Source organism: Vanessa tameamea, chromosome 20 (assembly GCF_037043105.1).
Source record: "Vanessa tameamea isolate UH-Manoa-2023 chromosome 20, ilVanTame1 primary haplotype, whole genome shotgun sequence".
In the NCBI taxonomy this organism is placed as follows: Eukaryota; Metazoa; Arthropoda; class Insecta; order Lepidoptera; family Nymphalidae; genus Vanessa; species Vanessa tameamea.
In genome coordinates this window covers 583,352-597,266 of record NC_087328.1, presented here as the reverse complement: position 1 = coordinate 597,266, position 13,915 = coordinate 583,352, and the positions used below count along the sequence as shown (strand labels likewise).

Below are 13,915 nucleotides of genomic sequence, written 5' to 3'. Positions count from 1 at the left end.
TTAATCACATGGAAATTCAGTGATTGTCTGGGTTTGAACCCGCAATCTTTAGTTAAGATGCACGTTTTCTAACCACTGGACCAACTCAGCTCAATACGATCAAAATAGGTATATTTTATTCAAATCGACTCTTACATTTGAGTTCGCTTTATTCCGGTCTGAATGGTGAACGAGCGAATGCAATTACAGATAATAGACACAACATCTTCTGACTTATCGTTGGCGGCGCTTTGACGGATATAGGTAGTTATAATTCATATTTGCTTTACAAACTCAATAGCCACACACAAAAGGTAAGGATGAGCTAACATTACATATTTACCTCCTTAAACAAATTAAATATAAAAGGAGCTATAGATGAAGAAACTATTGTCCAATGTTGTCGAGTCGATTTGAAACAAGTTTTAGCGACTTTAAATAAATCGCTAATTTATAGCGACGCTAACGTCAGATTTGTTGCAAATGGCATACAGTACATTTCCGCATCCTACGCAATAATTACAAACCAGCTTACTTGGGTTACATGTTCATTAATAATATTTGCGACTTAGACCTAATCATTTCGATGCTCATATTGATAGAGGAAATAATGCCTATTCAATAGCCCCTTGCTACACATATGCAAGGCTTCGCTGCTGAGAACATTAGGAGCGGAGGTTGCTTAAACACGCAAAACAATAGACTGAAATATTTAACCTGCCTTAGATCTCCTGGAAGTTAGCTCCACGGTGTTCCAATAAGGGTTGGACACCCATGAGGCAGATTTTGATACGACACATTCGAATTCCCTTACGACCTTCTTCTTCACAACTGATGTGATGAAATATAAACACAAAGGAATAATACATATTTAAAGAGGAATTCGATAGTTACATATTATACGCACATTAAAATTGTAAATAGTGACAGCACACATCAAACGTAACGTTAATTGTGGGCGTAAAAAATAGGTCTCATCGACCTTCAACGGATTAATCACAAATACTACGCATTATAAAAGTTAATTTGCGGAAGCTTATTATATTGTAATAATTACTTTCGCGCGATAATATTTTGATGTAAATTTCAAATTAGGAATCATTAATTATCTGTGGCGATGTGTGATGATGCAATCACGCTTCCTGTGATCCTGCCATTCCAGCGGAATCCCGCAAAATTTTCACGGTATTTTGGGATCCAGTGATACCGGTGATTACAGTCCCTACTTCTGACAAATGTGCGTTCTTTATTAGTAGCACTGATAAAAAATGTATCATAATTGTTTACAAAATTAAATAACAAAATAAATTTATTTATCTATATTAAAAGCATATTTAATTAGTTTTTTAAGTGACTTATCTATGTAACAGCCTGTTGATGTCTCACGACGGGATGCAGGCCTGACTGGATGGATAAGACAAGGCTGCCTTGAGAAGGAAGACAAGCCAATATCGCACGACATTTTTATAGTGTACAAGTTTGTGACAGAAATGTACTTTTAATTGGCTCTCCCAAAATGGCTAATCCGATACAGCCGCAAAGAGACCAATCTTTAAACGTGTTACATGATTTCCGAAGTACGGGAATACATTGCCAATTTATAGTCTTCCAGGCTGACTTATCGTCAGAAAAACCCAATAGTTTTTATTGCTCCGACCTGGAGTTTAAGCCTCAACCTTAGGATTCGCGACCTTCACCAACATCAACGAAACAGTAATATCATATGATTTACATTTGTAAGCCTGCAGTGTGGGGAAATACTAAATTAAGTTTAAAAAAAACTAACACGTCCGGATATCCGCCCTCGCTTCGCCGTATATAATATCAGATACGCTTATTACAATGATATTGAAAAGACAAATTATATGTCATATTTCAATGTTTAGTTACAGTGTGTTAAGACTACTATGATTTTGTCATTTGGATCAGGGATGTTATGGAGCTCCGTGACCGTAACGGAAACCGATAATTTTTTTTTTATTAAAATTTTGTATTTTGACATATACTATATATACACAGTATACTAGATACTAGTGATATTATATAGTAACGAATTGTATTTTAAAGCTTTTTGTTTTTTTATTGTAATGAAATAATATCCTATAATCAAATTAATATCTTGTAATTGTTTCTTTTACAATTTCTAAATAATGTTATATCCGTAACCGAATATATCCGAAATGATCGGATAATCTGAAATAATTTCGTATCCGTAACCGTGTTCTACCGATAAAATATTATTCATATATCCGTATCCATACTCAGATCCGAAATGACGTATACATAACATCTCTAATTCGGAAATTGGGCATGTGTTCAACTGCTTTTAATGCTTTCCGAGGTACAACTTACATTGACCTCTCCGCTATTAAGAACTTAAGATCAAAAAAACATCATTTTTATTGAACCCAGCCATTCGCAGCCATTCAAACTACAAAACCATCGAGATATATTAATACAATTACAACTACAGAAGCCTTGAATAATGACTTAACTGCTGTTAATATTTAGTCATACTAATATACATATTATTGAAACCAACAGAATATTTTATTCATTGAGGAAAAATATGTGTAGGACACAACTGTCCACTACGTATTCCGATTAAAATGCACGCAATTTCAAGAATCGTTTAGCAAGGTCGCCGTGAGGTCACTTATAAAACACATCATGGATATTTTTCAAAATTAATTCATTTGTATTGTACAGTCCATCTCAAAATTAAAATATATTTTATTTAAAATAAAAAATATAACAATATATCAAGTTTTTGAATTTAACTGGAAAGTATAAGATTCATCCGTTATCATCAAATCCTGAGCTACAAGTGTTTAAAACTATTGGATATCATTCTCATTGCTGTCAACAGATATCGCTACTTATATTTTGCCATCCTGACTCGTGATGGCTTGTTTTGTATTAATCCATACGTTGAATGTAATTTTTAGCTACTTCTACTTTTTCTTGGGCAAGCCCGTCTGAGTAGGTACCACCCAGGAGCATAGCTACTGCCGTATCTGCCTCTATTATACGGGCCCAAGGGGAACGGGGCCCCCAACGTGCGTAAGCAAAAATTAATAAAAACTTCCCAATCATGTACTCTACCGCCAAGCAGCAATACTTATTGTTATTGTGGTCCGGTTTGAAGGGTGACTGAGCCAGTGTGACTACAGGAACAAGTGACATAACATTTTAGTTCCCAAGGTTGGTCGCATTTTGATGATGTAAGGTATGGTTAAGATTTCTTACAATAAACATGTCTATGGGCAGTGGTGACCGCTTACCATCATGTGGTCCATTTGCCCGTCCGCCAAGCTACATGAAAAAATAAAAAAAAAATTACAGTGTTCTTTCTAGTGGTATTTGAATTTACGCGACTGGTCGATTCGGCAGTTATTAGATTTATAAGAATTTGAATGTCAGGTAGTTAGTTATTAGATTTAGAATTCGTTTCATCATTGGATATTGAAATGAAAAGTCACTAGATCTTTTTAAACTACCCTTCATGACGTGCAAGGAACTTAACTTGCTTTTGTAATTAATAAGCATTCCGTGTTATATCTGCCGAATTATATGTTGATATGCAAATGAGCTTATGTATTATGTATGTCGAAGAAAAACACCACTTACCTCATTAACATCATTAGCGGTTACAGGCCTTGAGGACGTCATCCGAATTTCGTACAATTTAATTCAAGTTTTACAATGTTTAATTACGATTACTAATTTAAAACGGTCACGACGGTAGCGGGTGCGCGATCTAACTCCACTCAACAACATTATTGTTTAAATAACTTTGCCACCATCCTTGATCCAGCATTCCGCTGTTCGTACTACCCCAACTCCCATGTCAACAGTATCACTACGTGATTCCCGCCTAAACGTTAAGATGGCGCCTCAACGCAACTCGAGGCGCCTCTACTCTATTTGTCATTCGCTTCCTACGATTTAAATAACTGTTATTTCTAAAATATAAACTATAATATATAGCATAGCATATTTTGTTTTGATTTGGACTGTATCAGTACAGTCAGAGAGACATTGGAGTTCGAAATCTGAATGAGAAATATTTGAATAAAATTGTACCTGCGAAGTCTATAAATAACTTAGATAAATGTCCAGTATGGACTTTATGGTCATTGACTTCAATCCTTCAACTAGGACACAAAAATTTAAGAGTTTTTTTATTTTTAATATGCTGCTTTTATTAAGCCGACTTTAATTTAATGTTTTGAATTATTGTTTTTATATTTTTTTATAAACAATAAAAAGATTATTGACTGCCGGTAAATATATTTTGTGGATGGCAACAATAAATGTGTGCGGGAAAGGAGGATACGGCGATTTGATTCATTCGGTTTTGAGCGATTAAAGTAACAAAAAAAAAAGTGTGAAGTCAAAAGGAATTATAAAGTGATTGAGATCATCACGGAGTTTTATTTTGGATATATTTTGTTAAGTTTACATTTATTACTTTGATTACTAATAAGTGGTAATACAATACAACATTAATGATCTTGAATTATTTTTGAAATCATTATACGTAATTTAATTACTATGCAGTAATTATTTAATCAAATAATTGTTGTGTTCCGATTTGGAGGGTGAGCAGGTTTAGATACAGGCCCAAGGGACATTACATCTTAGTCCCGAAGGTACATTCATGATGTGAGACACGGACCATATTTCATACAGTGCCAATGTCTATGACTCATGGTGACCGGTAACAATAAGGAGGCCTGTTCACACTCCATTTTAGGTTAATTTAATTTATTTTAAGTCTAAGCTCTTCTAAATTCCACTCGTAATATTTTCATCAAACAAAACTTATCTAAAATCTTATATTTCGTAATATTAAATAGGAATGTTTATGCTGTCGGTGTCCTTTGGGTTTCCCGGTGCGCAGGCGTTCATTCACTGATTTAGTTTATGTATCAGCCAAGGTTGCTGGTTACTGGTCAATTCGATTTATATTACATGACGATAATATGTGATCCATACTAAATAGATACCAAAGAGATTTAAGATCGATAGACGGGTTATACGACAGAATGTCAGAAAATACCATGTCCTAGTAACGCCATCTAGTGTAATTTAGTTAAATTAGAGCGGATACTTGGAACATCTCTAGCGTCAGTACTGCGAGAAAATGTTCTAGATCTTTTTTCGAAAATTATTTAATTACAATTGCTGAGAATATAGATAATACTTACGAAAATAAACCTGTCAGGTTCAGATACTTTATCCGAATGAGATTTGCAATATCGTAATGCGAATATTTTTTTTTAGCTATGTCTCTTCTATTCTTGAGTAGACTGTAATATATTTGATGAATACCATATGAAAGAGAGAACGAGATCTTTTATCTTGCCATCTCATGTCCTATGTCTGCCTGCAGTCTTTCTCTACGCGCGTGTGCAATTTACTTTGTATGTTTTGTATGTTATGAATGATTATAATCTATACTACTATACAAATCTCTAGTCTGTCTAAATTTTTTTGTCGAATTTCGTCATAGATATTCTTTTCACTGACATCAATTTTACCATTTTTGAAATTTTTGTCTGTATGTCTTGCTATAACTCAAGAACGGTTGAACTGATCTTTATAAAAATTGGTATATAGTAAGAACTTGTGATTGTGCAAATGATAGACATACATAATAGCAAAAATTTTGATCATTAATTTCGTACTAATTATCTTAAGAAAGAAGAAAAAAAGAAGAGCCGAGATGGCCCAGTGGTTAGAACGCGTGCATCTTAACCGATGATTTCGGGTTCAAACCCAGGCAGGCACCACTGAATTTTCATGTGCTTAATTTGTGTTTATAATTAATCTCGTGCTCGGCGGTGGAGGAAAACATCGTGAGGAAACTGCATGTGTCTAATTTCAACGAAATTCTGTGTATTCAACCAACACGCATTGGAGCAGCGTGGTGGAATATGCTCCAAACCTTCTGCTCAAAGGGAGAGGAGGCGAGGAGGCCTTAGTCCAGCAGTGGGAAATTTACAGGCTGCTAATGTATCTTAAGAACAATATTTTATATAAACGATATGCCCAGCAAAGCGGGCGGGAAACAGCTAGTAATAAATAAAGCCACTTCTAAGAATGCTTTACTCTGTGCACTTTCCTATGCAGTGTTTTGTTAATCTGTTTGAAGTTTTCGTTAATCTTTTGATATTACTTTTGAAGATTACCCACATGTGTTTCGTATTAAAATTTAAATATCAGCAGAAAATGTCAGGAGAAAAAAAATCTTATTGGTTATTATTATAATCATAATTCGACGTTCGATATTTATTTATCGGTAGATACAATACGTTTTATTACATTTAGTTACGTACGTTCCGTAATTGGCCGATAGTTTTTTGCTTTGACTTTATAAAAAAAAAAAAAACTATTCCTATACATCCTTTTTTCAATATTGTTTTATACACATGTTGGTACGTCCGATTATGTTTTAATTGAAAATTTTGATCATCGTTCTAGAATTATATTTTTTTATATTGATTGTTTATTGAACAATGCATATTTACTGAATTATAAAACGTATTATTCTGATTACAATCACAATGAACGGTTAAAACATTTCACATAATAATTTATTCTTTCGTCATCAAAACAGGATATTTAGTTGATGAAATACATCGCTGATTTCACTGATTTTAAAGATAAATAGCATTCACCATCGTAATTACCTAAATATGTACATATTCGTAGTTTTATTTGGATAGTTGCAAGTGATCGTCGTACCTATTATTATTTTAACTTTTTATTTTTCTTATATAATTAATTAAAAAAAATTACCATAACCTATTGATTTAATTATAATTAGACTTAATAGTGAGAAACATAAACAATTTTAATTAACGTTTTTTTTCATTGTTTTTTTTTTAAATTTAAAACGAGTTCATGACGGTGCATTAATTATTTAATTTTACATTAAAATGACGATTAATGGTCAAACTATTTGTAACGTGATCCAAGCCTTCCCGGTATTACTTATATTAGTACAAAACAGTAACAAATGCCTCCACACGCCTTTTATTTACAAACCACCAAGCCCCACCCAGTCCCCCGAATATTACGAAGCGTACGACAATCTCTTCAACCTATTGCTACATGATAGCTGTCATGATTACCAATATGGCGTACCTCATGGATACAGCCAAAAATATCCTCAAGAATTAAGCCATAAGAAAATGTGCTATAATTTCCAATATCCAAGCTCAGTTTACGGACACATCCCATACGGATATAACTATGCATCCTATCCGAATCACGGATACGAAGTACCGTATCCGTTAAATGAGAATCATGGCTTTAATTATGGTTCGAAAAATTCCTTCGGGTTCAATGATACGAGTTATGTTTATAAGACGAATTACGCTCCGACACAAGTGCACAGACGAAGATACAAAGTGGTTGTGAAGAATATGGGAAGGAAAAGATCGGAAAAAATTACACGTAAGTCAATATTATACTTTCATATTTCCCTAGATATGTTTTAAGAGACGGTTGTTCCTGGAAGAGGGCGTTGACTTGCTTACGAAACCCAGAGATAATGTGTTTTTTTTATTTATGTGAGCCAAGATGTTGAAGTAGGTGCTTCGTTATTTCAGGGCGTCACGGTAGCATGAGCAAGCGATCCCGTGGCGCCCGCCGAAAGACGGAGAGGGTACCGCTGGGTTTTTAGTGGGTAAACCCGGCGTACCTGGGCGCATTCGGCGTCCGGGGCTCCGGGGAGTCCCACACAACCCCCCCACTTTCTATCACGGGGGGAAGCGCGTTACGCGTATTTCCAGCGTGAAAAAAAAAAGGTGCTTCGTTATCCATTTGTGCTATGCACCCGGTAATTTCGGCAAAGTGATTTGTATTTTGAATAAAATAATATTAATAATGGCATTGATGTAGTTACGCAGGAGTATTATAGTGCATGTGTGCACAGACAGTGTAACTCCCTGTGTCCTTGCTGTCATAAACTGATGGGATATGACGACCTCCATGGTCTCCGTGGAGTTGTGTGTACACCTGTTTTCATGGTCTCCGACTCCGAGGTCCCGGGTTCGATTCCCGGTCGAGTCGATGTAGAAAAAGTTCATTAGTTTTCTATATTGTCTTGGATCTGGGTGTTTGTGGTACCGTCGTTACTTCTGATTTTCCATAACACAAGTGTTTTAGCTACTCACATTGGGATCAGAGTAATGTATGTGATGTTGTCCAATATTTATTTATTATTGTATTGACGAGAACAGAAATCATGTCCAACAGGACCAAGGGCTTTCCGTGTAAGGCAAGTTAATCTAGCATCATAAGATTATGTCCTCCAAACTGCTACTTAAAATCTTATAAATAAATAATAACTTTTATTCGGCCTTCGCAGTACGATTCGAAACTCTTGTCGTGACCCATTGGTGGATCTATATCTATGTTTAGAAGGCCCTTAACCCGCCGAGGAAAGTAAACACTAAAAAAGCACACATTTTACTTTGCTTTAGGCTTCCTAAACAGTATAAATAATCATCGAGTTCACTATAAGACGTCATGGAAGAACTCAGATGGTTTTTGGGGCAATCTGATTGAGCCGCTTACCGATATAGTCCAGGGTTACATTATATACAATTATTTTGGCATACTCAACTGGGATGTGCCTTTTTTATGACATATGTTGGTGGACGAGCATATGGGCCACCTGATGGTGAGTAACTACAGCCCATAGACAGTCGCTCTGTAAGAAATATTAACCATTCCTTACATCGCCAATGCGCCACCAACCTTGGTAACTAAGATGTTACGCCCTTGTGCCTATAGTTACACTGGCTCACTCACCCTTCAAACCGGAACACAATACTGAGTAATGTTGTTTAGCGGTGTAATATCTTAAATAGCCTTAAATAATCTAAAAATCGCCTTACAATATAGTGAGCTATTTAAAGGGCAGTTAATATTATCGATGACGTCACAGAACCGTTTAACCTGACATAAATATTACTCTACCTTCTCTTCTCAGCATCTTTATCGCTGAAACTATCTAAACTAATTTATCATTCATGTTGTGTTGTTAGATTGATAATATCGTCATTACGTATTCAAGCGGTTGACCTAAGTTCAGATAATATTTAGTAATAAAATTAATTGAAATATCATCAACTATATACAAAACTAGCTGTACCATATTGACGTTATATAATCTTTATTCTATTTATGAATATATTTCTTATCTGTGGATGTGATCTATGGGAAGACACTCGAAACTCACCGCAGAACACGAGCGAATGTGATGATCACAACATACGACATAGACTATATTATATATTTTTTTAATTTATATGACACACGTAACAAAATGGCGTATCTCCGTTAGTCGATTGTCAATATTTCACGCGTGAGATGCTTGAATTCTAACAGAATCGCACTACATTTTTATTTTCTTCGAATTTAATGTTTTGTAGCCCGCCAAAATTACCTACTTTTTTGTTCCACAGACAATAAAATCCAAGTTCGATCTTAAGGCAGAGATACATGTAAAATGGATTCATTTCAGTTACACTAATTACTTTTTTATCAGTAATGATTACTGAAAAAACTTTTAAATATTTTATACATCATCACCGACATCATATAAAGTATTTTCTATTCTTCTGCAAAAATAAATAACCGAAATATATATACAAAGTATCCTCTGACAAGATTTTTTACTTATAATGGAATACTAAGAAACAAAACAGTAATTCATTACCGTCGATTTTCGTAGCATTCCATTATATCTTTGGGTTATTTTTGTAGAAGATCTTTTTTAATATTTTCATACGTAATCGTTCGCGATAAAACTCCTTTGTCGCCTTACAAATAGCCCGACGTTGTGCTGAACCTGTCAAACTCTTCTCGACAATTACAAGGAACAGAAGTCTGAGGTTTCCGAATGGCATATATATCGTTTACGCGCAATCGAACAAGGTCAACGACGAATGTCTTAAATCAATTCACGAAACGAACGTTCGATTACAGTAGACGCTAACAATGTTTGCTTCGAAATGTAAAGTAATACTTTAAATAATTGTCATTTGCTTACAATATACACGAGAACCATGTTACACGTGCGACAGCGCGAATGAAATATTAAATGTGTTGTATGCAGTGACACAAAGATAAATCCGAGCCTTAAATTTAAGGAGAAATTTATATTATTTATTGTTAAAATAATAGGTAAGGTCAGTAATAATTAATTTTCGAGAACTCTTTTGATTGGGTAGGTTTATCAATTTCCTTTAACATATATTTAATTAAAAAATACGTAACGGCTATGAAATGTACAGCCTTCTGTGCCTTCCTTGGCAAAAATACGCCACTGGTAAACTCCAAAAACAGTACATACTGCTTTGAAAATAACCGATAAACATACAAAATCTAACTATTAACATAACTTCGAAACTATCTGATAAATGTTATAGTAAATTATGTTCATTATATATTTTTAAATAACACTTAGTTAGGTCAAACTTTTTATAAGTATAATTGTAAATTAAAATAGGCGAATACTACAATCAAACGAGCGGACGCATGTCCGTGGAGAAATAAAATAATGAACAAAAATTCTATGTGAATGTGTAAAACATACTTAATTTAAAATTACAATTACTCAGATGACCACTACGGGTTTTTTGATCAATATATCCCCTTGGAAGTGAAGTTCCGGTCAGTATAGTGGACATTTGAATAAGTACAAGTAACCTCGGACGTTTATATTAAAAAATCAGTCAAGATCTCGCCACAAGTTTATCGAACGCGGCGCTGACGCACGCTTTTTAGACTTGAAAGAGTTTGTAAAGAGTGTTAAGTTTGATAATGGCGGGTGTGTCCATATTTCTGTGTGTTTGTTTGTGGTTACAATTAGTTACCGGCCAGTTTGGTGAGTCTACTTTCATGGTGTTTTTTTTTTGTTTAAATGGTTTAATAGACGTTTCTATTTTGAGAATGTTTAATATTGAGAATAGATGAAGTTTGTTTTTGTTTCAATTATTTGTTTATGGTAATTAAATATTAAGGGTTTTTTGTAGTTATTATTCATAATAGTTATAAATAATGTTTGGTTTTTTTAATCGTGTTCTCTATTTTAACTTCCTACTTAAGTAATGTTCATAATTCGTAACACTATTTTAAAATTATTATATTTTAAGTTATTTAACTATGCAAATATTCTTGGCTCCAATTAGTCGAGTCGTTCAAAGTTTTATGGAAAAAAGGTTAAATTAAGTTAAAGAAGATCTATTATTTTATTAGTTCTGTCAAATGTTGTAAATAAATTTAAAATGTGATAAAGTTATTAAACAACTATTCATATAAGCTTAAAGTTTAAAATAATTGTAATATTATTGCTAATAGTGCCTTATTGGAGATATGTTAAGATTTCTGGGATACTGTGATTTATGTATATGACTAAAATTGTTTGTAATTAACTTTTAAGACAGGAAAAATCCTGACAATTGGAATCTTCCTATTAGAGGTAAACAACTGCCGTTTAAAATTTTATAATTACTGTAATTTGTAAAGAAGAACAATTCAACAGATATTAATCAATTATATGATAAATCGTTTAGCTTCCATAATTGCTTTATTTATAATTATTTTAGGGGGGGGGGGGGTTACTTAGTTAGTTTGACAGTTGCTTCAGTTGTAGCTAACTTACATATCCAGTGATACTGGGTCCAAACCCCATCATTAAGGTTATTGGGTTTCACAAATTGCCAATGATACTACGCTTAACTCTTTCTGGTCGTGTGGGATTTGTCGTCTCATCAGATAAGGGGAATAGATATTGCGCCTGTGTAGCGCACACCTCTGTACACATATGGCTAGTCCCTCTTGAGAGTGACCGAGTGTAACTACAGGCACAAGGGACCAAACATCTTAGCTGCTAATGTTGGAGGTGCATTGGCGATGTAAGGAATGGTTAATACTTCTTACAGCGCCAGTCTATGGGTGGTGATGATCATTTACCATGAGTTATTGCCCAACCACCTAACTATATATTGTAAATTAATTCACTTAAGTTGTTTATCGATGAATATGTACTCCATATATTTTTGTATGATAATAACTGATAATAATCCGATTTTTTTAATAATAACAAACGTAATTTTTCTTTCATGGTCGATTAAATTAGTTATAATATGTTATTTAAATAAATATTTTATTTTATTTCATTTAAAATAGTTAACGTCAGTGTTGTATTCTTAAAATTAAAAAAAAAAAGTGTCAGAAATTTTGGTCATATGAATAACTCATAAAAGTTTCGTTTAAAATAACGCGTTCCATTAATTTGAATATTGTTAATTATTAATATGTAATTAAAAATAAAATCTCATATCACTAGTCAAGTTAAAAAATATACCATAAATACATAGTAACACTGAACTAAAAATAAATTTAAAAAAATAACAGTTGCGTTACATCGGTAGTAATTGCAATTGATACACATTTAAAAGGAACGTAATAAAAATAATCTAAACAGGTTAAAACTGTGGTGATTAGTGCTAATTAAGACACAATTATAGCATTCATGGGTTTTGCATTTCATTATGTAATTATAAGTTAGAAGTGTAAATTGGCATACATTTTTGCTCGATTTTAAATAAAAAATACTTTTATTTTTTTAAGATACTTAAATATATATTTATTTTTTTGTAAATTCCATAATTTGTATTTAATATGTCAATTTTTGCTCAATGACCTTCGCACATTAAACAAATTAAAAAAAAGCCTATAATAGGTACATATATGCGTAGAAAAAAAACCGGCTAAAACGTTCAATTAAAAAAACAACGAATAAGGAATATAACAATTATTTTCGTTTCGACGAATCGCGTTTTAACCGGTAGTTAAAACAATAAAGCTTAATTAAAATAAAATAACTAAACTCAACGAAAATACATAAAACTCGATCATTCAATATTTTAATGTCTTAAATCTTAATATCTAAGATCTTAATTAAAAACTGCCCAAACAACTTTATTACCAAGCAATATATAAAGTTTTTAAATTAATAGTCCCGATTAATGGAATTCAAGATTTCATAAAAAGGTTTTTATTATTAATAACTTTTGTTTCATATTATTATACTTAAATAATTATCAATCATTTAAAATCAATATTGTTAAATTAGGCAATTATAAAAAAGCTATTAATAAAAAAAAAAAAACAAAATACAATTTTGTATTATCTGTGAATCATACGAGTAGAAGGTTAAAAAGTTTTGGCGGCAATGACTATAATAGGGACAAAATTGATGTTGTAAACCACGTAACCGAACCGGTTGGTAGCTTAAAAAACGCGGGAGTGTACCGAGTTTATATTGTATTTATTTACAACGTAATAATTATTTATCTTGGAAATACCAATGTCGAGACAAATTAAATCTCTATTTACAATATTACGGGAATATTAGATTTACAGCTATAGTTCAAATAGGTTAAATTAATAAGTAATTGTCATATACAAATTTATACTAAGAATTTAAATTAAGTTTTATCTTTTATTTCGTGATTACAATTTTATTTCTTGCACAATAAAAAGATGTCAAAATATATGTTTCAAAAAAAAATAATGTAATAGATTATGTGAAGACATTGACTGTTTTAAATATTGAAAGGAAACAAACAATAAAAAAAAAAAACATTGTTGACTCAACTAATTTTTTAATTTAAATTTATATTGTAAGTTTTATTTGTTACAATGTGTCGTATGTCAATAGAAAAAAGTTAATTAGCTTCACCATAAAAAGCGATGATGCAGACACTGTATTATTATTTGTGTGGCATAATAGGTAATAACCTAAACACGATCCACTGATGTACAATTGTGCTTGAATTTATCATTACGTATATTACAGTCTCGGTAAACATAACGATTTTTTTAATAACGACGGTTTCGGTACTTC

At 32.7% G+C, this 13,915-nt stretch overlaps 1 protein-coding gene across 2 annotated transcripts in view; it reads left to right on the top strand.

Annotated features, from left to right (window-relative positions):
- Positions 1 to 10,742: 10,742 nt before the first annotated feature.
- Positions 10,743 to 13,915, top strand: part of LOC113403730 (uncharacterized) — a 135,804-nt gene continuing 132,631 nt past the window's right edge. For both annotated transcript variants that reach the window (XR_010309470.1, XM_064217967.1), the window contains exon 1: positions 10,743 to 10,888. Coding sequence is in view for 1 of the 2 variants with exons in the window: in XM_064217967.1 (XP_064074037.1) it covers positions 10,825 to 10,888 (64 nt within the window). In the remaining variant the exon portion in view is untranslated. The remainder of the gene's footprint in view (positions 10,889 to 13,915) is intronic.